Source organism: Callospermophilus lateralis, chromosome 1 (assembly GCF_048772815.1).
Source record: "Callospermophilus lateralis isolate mCalLat2 chromosome 1, mCalLat2.hap1, whole genome shotgun sequence".
In the NCBI taxonomy this organism is placed as follows: domain Eukaryota; kingdom Metazoa; phylum Chordata; class Mammalia; order Rodentia; family Sciuridae; genus Callospermophilus; species Callospermophilus lateralis.
In genome coordinates, this window is record NC_135305.1 from 224,170,176 (window position 1) to 224,180,118 (window position 9,943).

The window sequence follows — 9,943 nt, forward strand, 5'->3', positions numbered from 1 at the left end:
CTCTTGGGCCTGTCCATTCACATGCAGGCCCTCAGTACTGCTGTGCCCTCTGCAGGGACCCTCCTGCCAGCTCCCTCCACACGCTGAACACAAAGGCCAGGCTGAGGGCTCAGTGTAGGACACTCCCTTTGACTGGAACAGCTGCCACTTTAGCATGGTCTTGGGCTGGGCACATGGCCAACACTGCAATCCCAGTGACAGGCTGTGAAGCAGGAGGACTGCAGGGTCAAAGTCAGCGTCTGCAATTTAGGGACCAATTTAGCAAGACCCTGTCTCAAAATGAAAGGGGTGGGGATGTGGCTGAGAGGTAAAGCACACTTGGGTTCAGTCCCCAGTACCAAAAAAAGCCGTCTTTGACTGGGCCAGGCACCCACTGCCTCCACCTTAGTGATCTGGGAACCCCCATCCTACCCCTGATTGGTGGAAACTGCCTGTCCCAAAATCATCCCTGGCCCATGGTGGCACTCGCTATGGACTTGCAGAGCTGGGGTCAGCAGAACATGGGACATCCAAACAAGGTTGAGAACACACACCTCTGAGGAGGGCAGCCTCTGGTGAAGGCCTTCCTGAGGCCACCTGGCTGGAGACTACGCACCCAGGGGTGCTCCAGGGATGGTCCCCAAAGGGGACGCCTGTGCCTGGTGTCTCCAGGGTAAGGGTCAGCTGGCGGGGGGTATGTGGCTCTTTCTCTTCATCCTCTTGGTGTCCTTACAGGTCCAAACTACTCAGACATGGGCTCAGGAGACAGTGGCCCCTTGGGCACCCAAAAGGCCAGCAGCTGTTTAAACCAAGGGGGCCTGAAAGGGAGAGGGTCGGGGCCCCAGGCCAGAGCCTCCCAGCATGGGTCATCTGGGTGATGGGCCAGGCAGTTCACCCCCTGGCACCTTCATCCACAGGGTAGTAAGAGACCCTGCCTGGCAGAGGCCCTACTGAGCAGGCACAGGATACCAGGCTCACCCACTCCTCAGCTCTGTCCCACACTGTCTGGGGGCTGCCATCCCTCACCCCAGGGCACCTCGCACCCCACACTCCACACAGCTCGAGGACTGAGGTTTATTCCGTCTTGGGGCAGGGTGCACAGGGCTCCAGTGGCGGCAGAGGCGCTACCTGCGGTACCAGATCTTGAGTCTCTTCTCCCGTTTGATCTTCCTCTGAAGCTGCAGGATGCCATACAGCAGGGCCTCCGCTGTGGGTGGGCAGCCTGTGGGGGACACGAGCTCAGCTGCCTCCTGTGGGTGACCTCTGGCCAGAGCAGTAAGGCCACTCCAGCCTGCCCTTCCCTCTGCAGTCCAGCCCCACAAAGGTCTACCAAATGCACCCTGCTGGGCCGATGCAGGTGGGCAGGACAGGTAGAAGCCCTGTGCAGAGTGAGCCGGGCTGACTCATCTTCCCCTCCTGCTACTCCTTCCTGGACTCTGCAGGCCTGAGACAGGACCCGGGCAGTGCCTGCACTGCCTAGTCTGGCCCTCGGGCACTCCCAAGAGGGGAGAAGCCACTGCCCTCCGGGTACGGGGGCACACATTCACAAACAGGCATGGGACCTGGGGCCAGGGAGCCCAGGGCAGACAGCTTGAGCCAAGAAGAACAGGGAGGTAGTCCCCTGGCACCAGCCTCGAGCATTCCTGACCAGGGACATCCCTTGCTCGCTGGAGGCCCAGGCGACAGTGTGAGACAGCCTAGAGCTGGGCATGGTTGTCCCCCATGTCCAGAAGGGGCTTTGCTTCCAGACCTTGATAACTACTGGTTGTAATCAGAACAAATGCCCAGGAAGCCACCCCACAGTGCCCATCTGCCACTCACTGGGACTGCCCAAGGACAGGGACGCCGTGGGCCTGCATGTGAAACAGGACGTCCAGGTTGGCATGCTGTCAGCCAGCCAGCGCTCAGTAGGCCCTGAGCCCTCGAGGGCACACACGCCGAGGAAGCGCTGGTGTCGCTCCTGGCATTCCGAGTGAACTGAGGGCCCTGCGCTTTCTGGTTCCTGTGGTGCTGGGACAGAACTCAGGCCTCACGAGTGCCAAGCAAGCACAGCACCACTGGGCCACACCAGCCTGCCCTGCACGCTTTATTTGCCAAGGATGGCCACCTGGCCACCCCTGGATCTGAGGGGGTCTTACGGGCCTTCCTGTGAGGACCAGGAATGTTCCTTGGCCTCCAGGAACATTTTCCCATTTCTGTAACTATACATGGCTCCATGTGGTCCCAGCATGGGCCAGTCCAGTATCTGGACCTTCCCTGCAGGAGTCCCTTCGCTGACCAGGGGCTGGGCTACCTTGGACCAGTCTGTCTCTGGAGCATGTCCTCACCTGGCACATAAATGTCCACGGGCACGATGCGGTCACAGCCTCTCACCACGGAGTAGGAGTAATGGTAGTAGCCGCCTCCGTTGGCACAGCTGGGGGAGGGGCAACTCTGCACAGGGCTTCGGGCAGCACCCACCTCCCCCCACCTCCCCCCACCAGCTGACGGCAGCCTCCAGGGGCCCTCTGCAGCACAGGGGCAGGTGTGCAACAGCCCAGGGCTGCTGATGGTCAATTCCTGAGGGCGGCCAGCGTGGGGTCAGAAGACTGGCAAGAAGCTCCTGGAGGAGGACAGGTCGCCAAGGCCGTGCCAAAACCACAGCCTGCTGCCTCCACCCCAGGGCAAGCCCTAAACGCCCCTGACTCCCGGGCACTGGCCCCAGGGCGGTGGGAACAGGAACAGCTACGCCTGGCAACGGTGACTGGCTAGGTGAGCTCTGGGGTGTATCTCAACTGCTCCGAATGAGGTTACTGGGCTGTCCACATGCTGGGGCGTCCTTGGCCACCAGCAGGAGCGAGCTGACACAGCTGCAGTGTGGACAGACCTGAGCGCCTGATGCTTAATGAGATCAAGATACACAAAGCCACAGCATATGACCAGTGACAGGAGAGTCCAGGACAGAGGAGTCCAGAGACGGGATGTGGACTCGTGGGTGCAGGGCTGGGGGGACAGGGGCTACTCATGGTGATGAGGTCTCCTTTTGGGGTGACAAGATGTTCTGGAACTACAGATTCTCATGCCTCTGTGCAACTACAAGCTACTGAGCTGCCCACTTTAAATGGTCAACTTCATGGTATGCAAATTCTATCTAGAAAAAATTAAAAGTGACTAGACAGCCCTGGTAGGGAGGACCGAGGGCGATGCCCAGGAGTGTGAGTCCAGGCTACTGACCCACTGCTCCCAAGTTCAAGAAGCGGAGTGCTAGCGGGGTGCTTGCTGCAGGCTGGGCCGCTGGGGAGGTGTGGCCTGCCTATGCTCCCCCGCCCCCAGAAATGAGACCAGAGGGGCAGGGAGGGGGCTGCAGCCGTGGGCACTCACCTCCCCATGGACACCACGTAGCGGGGCTCTGGCATTTGGTCATACACCTGAAAGAGACGTAGGTCTGCGGTCTGTGTGGCCCCTGGCAGGCCCCTGGCTGGCCAGGCAGGGAACAAGGCTTACCTTGCGGAGTGCTGGGGCCATCTTGTTGGTGAGCGTGCCAGCCACGATCATCACGTCGGCCTGGCGGGGGCTGGCGCGGAAGACAACACCAAAGCGGTCCATGTCATAGCGGGGTGCAGCCATGTGCATCATCTCCACTGCGCAGCAGGCTAGGCCGAAGGTCATGGGCCACAGAGAGCTCTGGGGGGCGGGGGGCAGGGTCACACACAGCCCATCATGGAGTCCACAGAGGAAATGTCTAGGTTGCTAGCCCCACTTGAGAGACTACCCTGGTTCCCATCCCAAGAGCAATGGCCAGGAGGGAGGGCTGCCCTCATACCAAGTGAGCTCCGGGTAGGGGCCCTCTCAGAGCGCACTTGCTGCCAGACACATCAGAGGAACTGCCCATGGGTCAGCCCATCCGGCCCAGCACATCCTGCAGGCACCAGCCATGGGCCTAGTGGTCCCAGCAGCCTGTGAGAACACAGGTCTGAATCTCCAGGCCTGCTCAAGTTCTGAGCCTGTCCCACACGTCCCCAGGATCTGCAGCCCAGCAGCTCCTGCACAGCCTGGCTGACCCCCAAGGAGCCATCCTTGAGCCCTTGGCCTGGCCATTTCTTCAAACTGTTGGCTTTGTTCCGCTGTGGCTCTTCCTGGCCCCCCACCTGGGTAGGAGACCTCAAAGTGTCCCCCATGCCCAGCAGATGTGTTAACAAAGGTGGCCAGGTCCAAACTACAGAGCATGGATGGCCATGTCCACCTGGCTGGCCTCTGTGGCTGGACAGATCCTGAGCCCCCAGATTTCTGTGCTAACGTGAGACCCTGCAGAGGGCACCTGCATCTTGGAAGCTGCAGCTCTGGCAGGATGTTCACAGGCACACGCCAGTGGGTGACACTCAGCCTTGGGGTGGGTCAGGGCTGATCTGGACTCTGAGCAGACTCCTGGTCCTGACCTGCACACAGCAGGGGAAAGGACCTACTGCTCTCAGTGTGTGCCTTTTCTCATTTGCAAAACTCCTCTGGGGGCTGGGACGTAGCCCAGCTGGTCGAGTGCTGCCCGCAGGCACCAGGCCGGTTCAGCCCCCAGCACCACCCACACAGCTCTGTCAAGAGACCCCAGGGAGGCAGAGGCCCAGGGAACTGTGACGGGCAGGTGGAAGTAAGGAGGGTGGGTTCAAGGACAGCTGGGACACAGGCATGCACTCCTGTCCACCGTGTGCAGTGCTGTGTGAGTGTGCAGCTGGGGGGGGGTTGGAGTGCAATGGGGACTCACTCGGCGGGCCCAGTTGATAAGGTCATCCAGCTTGGTCACCACAAACTCGCCGCGGCTCCTGGGAAGCTCGGTGGGTTTAGGAACCATGGCTCTGGCCTTGGACACAGCAGGCTGGGTGCTGAGCACAGGACACACTGGCATGAGAAGGCATCAGCCTGGTAGAGCCCCCGGGAGGCAGGTGTGGCCACCTGCACCCCTGCCTGGAGGACCTGGCCCAGAGCAGTCTCTCGGAGGGAAGGACAAAGACAGTCACAGGCACAGTCCTGGGATCACACTGGTTGAAGCCCAAGGCCACAGAATCTAATAAGCAGAGGAACACAAGAAGGCCACCCTGGAGGGCAGTGGGGACATGGAGGTGGGGCTGGGACCCACAGGCCAGGTCCTGGCAGAGCTCTCAGGGCAGGGACACAGAATGAAGCCCAGCAGACACACCAGTCACCGCAGTGCAGGCAGTGGGGGGCAGGCAGGACAAGGACCTCCTCCAGAAGCCAGCCTCACCTGCTGGGGCCCTCTCTGGCCAGGCTCCGATGGACGCCTCGTGCCTGCATGGCTGAACCCACATTGGAGCTGCCCAGGAGAGGAGCGAGGGTCAGTGATCACCTGAGGCCCTACTGGGTGAACCCAGGACCCTGGGCAAGAGCCCACTTCCTGTCCCTGTGGACCTGCCCTTCCCTCCCCACCAGGGACCTCCTGCTCTTCTACCCAGTGGCTTCCCACCCTCTCACTCAGAGCCCTGACAGAGCCTCTGGGGCCCTGTGGCCATCACCCAGCAGCCTGAAGATGACCCAGACTTTTGGAGTGCTTCTTCAGGGATGCACCCAGCTGGTCAACAGGCCCAAATGTTGAAGCAAGGACAGTATTGTGTCATCTGCAGAAGGACGCTCTGAGGACAGGTCCTGTGTCCCTGACCAAGGGATGGACAGCCCCTAGCCCTGCCTGAGTTGCCACAGAACACCTGCGGCAGGCAGCAAGGAGTGCTGAGGGTGCCCACAGGCAGACGAGGGTGAGGGAAGCTCTGGTCCACACAGGGCCCCACACTCCACATGCCCAGGACAGGAAGCAGGTCCTGTCCTGCCCCAACCTGGTGGGTGACCTTCACCAAGGGGCTCCCTTGTTGATGCTGAAGGCCCCTTCCCACTCTGAGGCCCTGCAACAACTCTGTCAGTCAGTCAGGGTGGTCAGGCACTCACCGAAGGCCGAGCATCCGGACACAGAGTGGGCTGAGAGCTATGGAGAGAGCCACAGGTCAGAGACAGTGAGTACTCAGGGCCACTAGCTCAGGTGCCGGGGCTCAGTAACAGGGTCCAGCCTCAGGCGCCTCCCCCAGGCACTCCCCCACCGCCTTTGCTGTCCTAAATGCCATTCCACAAATGCTGGTGAGGAGGGTCGCTCAACACACAGGCAGCTTCATCCCTTCTGAAGACCCCACTGCCCCAGCAGGAAGCCTGGACTCCACACCAAGGCCACCTCCCTGTGACCCGCCTCCTCCCTGCCAACCCCTGCCTCTGCACTCTGCACTCGCCACTCCCTTGGCCTGGGCACCCAGCCCCACACTTGCACAGAGCTGGCCCCTTCTCATGGTGCAGGTCTGAGCTGATACCATCAGGGCATCAGGTCTGCAACAGCCCCAGGCCCTCTGGACCCTGGAACCCATCCCATCTCTGCCCAATACGCACGTAGGGTCTGCCTCCCTTGAGACACGGGGACCTCCCTGGATTCCCTAGCACCTAACCTGGCCTTGGCTATGCTGGGCATACGCATACAGGGGGTGCTCAGCAAGTGTGTCTGAGGCCCCAGGCCCTGGGCTGTGCTGATGGCTTCAGATGCTGCCGACCACCACCCAACCTACAGAAACCCACCACCTTTCAGAAACCTGGAGTCCAGCAGGCAGCAGAGGCACCACCCACATCAACCCTTGCAGCCAAGAAGCCCACACAAAGAACAGAGGGGGGACTGCTCCAAACGGAGGCCTCCTTGGAAACCACCCAGAGGGAGAAACCTGAAGCTCCAACAGGCTGCTGTCAGACAGGGAGACGCACGGGGTGGGGAAGGTAGCTGGACACACGAGAGATCCTGATGAACAAGGAGGACACTGAAGAGGCCAGGCTAGGTGCAACTTGTCCCCCAAATGCATGTGGTGAAATTCAACTGTGTTTGAAGAGAGGTTCTCTACAGAGAGAAGTTACAGTGAGGTCACTGGAGTGGGCCCTAATCCACAGGACTGGTGTTCTTAAGAACAGAGAGGCCAGACGGCACCATGGCATATGCCTGTGATCCTAACAGGTCAGGAAGCTGAGGCAGGAGGATTGCAAATTCAAGGCCAGCCTCAGCAATTTATGGAGGCCCTAAGCAATTTAGCAAGATCCTGTCTCAAAAAATAAAAATGACTAGGATGTAGCTCTGTGGTAAAGTACCCTTGGGTTCAAGCCCTAGTATCAAAATAAAAAATAAGAGAGAGGAGCAGATGATTGAGGCTGAAGAAGAAAGATCGCAAGTTCAAGACCTGGCTCATCAACTTAGTTAAACCCTGTCTCAAATCAATTAAAAGGGGTTCTATCTGCAGTACTGATTTAAAGCAGGAGGCCTTTGGGGCTGGGACTCAGTGGCAGAGTGCTTGTCTCACATGCATGAGGCACTGTGTTTGATCCTCAGCACCACATAAAAATAAATAAATAAAATGTAGATATTGTGTCCATCTACAACTGAACGCCCCCCCCACACACACACACAAAGAGGAGATGATCAGGACAAATATGCAAACAGGGACAAACAACCATGTGAGGACACAGGAGAAGCTACCACACACAAGCCAAAGAGAGACCCTCAGAGGAACCAGCCCACAACACCTTGATCTCAGACTCCCAGGCCCCGGGACGCGGAGGATGAATTTCTGTGGTTTAACCACATGACTGTGGCAGAAAGAGCAAATTAATTCAGGGAACGGTGGGGAGGGACGGCCTAAGGGAGAGGCTGCTGTCCAGGCTGTGGGCAGCTTCCTGCATCCAAGGTCCAGGGCTGGAGTCAGCAGCCCCAACCCCTGCAATCCCCACAGGTTCTCCCTCCTCGCCCCGGCCTGTCCAGGTGGCTGAATTCTGAGGCCGAGGCAGCTTCAAAAGTCTCCTAAGGACGTCACTGTAACCTCGGCAGGCTGAGGCCGGCATGAAGGTCGGTCCCCAGGCCTCAGTTTCCCGTCTGAGAAGTCGGGGACTTGGGTAAACGCACAGCCAAGTGCGCGCCCTGGGGCGCCTCTGGACCAGGCTCACAGTGACTGGTAATCACTGTTACTACTACCATTGCCACTTACTGTCCTCACTGTCCCTGTGACTCTCTCTGTCCCTGTTACTATTTTCTGGCGACGGAGTCTCTCCACGTTTCCCGGACTGGCCTCCGACCCCGGGCTCGGGGAATCCTCCCGCCTCGGCCTCCTCCGACCACACCGGGCAGGACCGGACTCGTAACCAAGGGTGAGCACTCAAGAGAACCGCGAACGCGCGCAGACACTCGGCAAGTCGCCGCTCGGCGGTCGCAGGGTCTCCCTGGGAATTAGCCTTTCATCCTATTCCGAGCCGGGACAGCAGAGCGCGGCGCGCCGGCCCGCACTGCGGCCTGAACAGGGCGACCCTCGCCCTCTGCCCCGGCCTCGGCCTCGTCGACCGCAGGCTGGCCGCGCCCCACCCGGCCCAGCCCCGGCCGGCCCACCCGGGCGCCCTCCGCGAGCTCACCCGCTAGCGCCGCCATCTTGGCCTCGGCCTTCAGACAACCTTTGCGGTTCGTCCTCCTCAGCGTTCCGGGTCCCCTGGGCCAGGAACAAAAAGCCTCCGCGTGCGGGCGGAAACCGGAACCCCGTCTGGGTCGTTCCGCTGCGCTTTCTCCGGCTTGCTCGTGCCAGCACCGCGTGCTCCAGGAGGATGGTGCCGGGTTCGGGGCCTTCGGGGAGCTGCGCTTTCCCTGCTTGCTCGTGCCAACACCGGGCGCTTCAAGAGGATGGCTCCGGGTACGGGGTCTTCGGGGCGAGGGTGACAAAAGGAAATGTGACGCCTTGGTACCCTTGGAAACAAAAGGTCATCCTGCGCGTCCCTGGGTGGGCTCGAACCACCAACCTTTCGGTTAACAGCCGAACGCGCTAACCGATTGCGCCACAGAGACAGCGCTGTAGTCGGGTGCCCAGTGGCGTCCTACGAGGCATGCGCGCTCTGTGCACGGCGGCAGCGGCAGCCGCGACGGCAGCGGCAGCGGGGCGGGGCGGAGTTCCGGCAAGGAAGAGGCGCCTCGCGCTCTGCCGAAATAGCTCAGTTGGGAGAGCGTTAGACTGAAGATCTAAAGGTCCCTGGTTCGATCCCGGGTTTCGGCAGAAGTTTTGGCACCCAACCCCGGACTCTCGGTTTGCTCCCCGGCACGTCACCCCGTTGTGCAGCCCGGGATCCAGGAAGTTGGCGCTGACTCCACCAGCAACCACCAGTTCTCCCACTTCCCCCTACTTCTATTGCTTCCCAAACTTTCCTTTACCTACCTTCTTCAGTATTTTCGATTTTTTTAAAAAACTGGCTGTGCTGGGACGGGACTGTGGCTCAGCGGTAGAGCGCTGGCATGAGGCCCTGGGTTCATCCTCAGAACCACATAAAAACAAAGGTATTGTGTCCAACTACAACTACAAACACTTTTTTTAAAAATTGGCAGTGCTGTAAATCCACCCAACACTTTCCACTCTTGTAGGGCTACAGTCAGAACAGATTATAATAGCCAAACTCGAGTTTGCAAAAGGCTTCCCACGTGCACATCATTTGCTGCACACAAATCCTGCTGGATCCCGGCTCCACCTTTTCTGCCCCTTTCCCTAATGGGAGACTGAGGCTCCAGCAGGCCGGCCGCCTACTGAGGACCACGCAGGAACTGATTGAGTTCTGAGGTGCTGGGGCTCCAGTGCTAAGCAAATCCTCCTGGTCCCTGGGGATGAGAGGCAAGGGCAGGTGCATTGGCAGGGCAGGGGCTGTCACCCAGGCCTGGCCTGGCCTGGCTACTAGAGGGGTGACTCAACAGAGGAGCAATCCAGGCTGAGGTGGGGGGAAAGGACAGGTAGGCTTGACCAGAATCTGCAACACTGGCTGGAACAAAAGCCTTTTCCTCTCTTGTACACAGGCAGTGCTGTTATAAAAGTTGTATTTGAAACTTTTAGAATAATTTCAGAGTCATACCAGTTATGGTGATAGTTCAGAGATCCTCTGAAGGCCA

The 9,943-nt window shown here is 59.6% G+C and overlaps 1 protein-coding gene and 2 non-coding genes across 9 annotated transcripts; 1 reads left to right on the forward strand and 2 right to left on the reverse strand.

Moving 5' to 3' along the window:
* Window positions 1–1,039: 1,039 nt before the first annotated feature.
* Ndufs7 (NADH:ubiquinone oxidoreductase core subunit S7) lies at window positions 1,040–8,804 on the reverse strand. Of its 7 annotated transcripts, none has more exons than XM_077109848.1 (8): window positions 8,437–8,611; window positions 5,905–5,941; window positions 5,213–5,281; window positions 4,715–4,832; window positions 3,463–3,642; window positions 3,340–3,403; window positions 2,307–2,412; window positions 1,040–1,201 (listed from the first exon to the last, which is right to left on the reverse strand). In XM_077109848.1, the coding sequence occupies exons 1-7, from the start codon at window positions 8,450–8,452 to the stop codon at window positions 2,339–2,341; spliced, it is 558 nt and encodes a 185-aa protein (XP_076965963.1). In that variant the 5' UTR covers window positions 8,453–8,611; the 3' UTR covers window positions 1,040–1,201; window positions 2,307–2,338. The 7 variants fall into 7 exon arrangements, with proteins under 7 accessions (XP_076965963.1, XP_076965965.1, XP_076965964.1 ...); XM_077109850.1 differs by having other exon boundaries at window positions 2,307–2,395; window positions 8,437–8,543; XM_077109849.1 differs by having other exon boundaries at window positions 3,340–3,386; window positions 8,437–8,540.
* Trnan-guu (transfer RNA asparagine (anticodon GUU)) lies at window positions 8,787–8,860 on the reverse strand. Its single transcript has one exon. It is a non-coding gene; the product is annotated as a tRNA-Asn (tRNA).
* Window positions 8,861–8,992: 132 nt separating this feature from the next.
* On the forward strand, window positions 8,993–9,065 carry Trnaf-gaa (transfer RNA phenylalanine (anticodon GAA)). The gene has a single exon. It is a non-coding gene; the product is annotated as a tRNA-Phe (tRNA).
* Window positions 9,066–9,943: the final 878 nt, after the last annotated feature.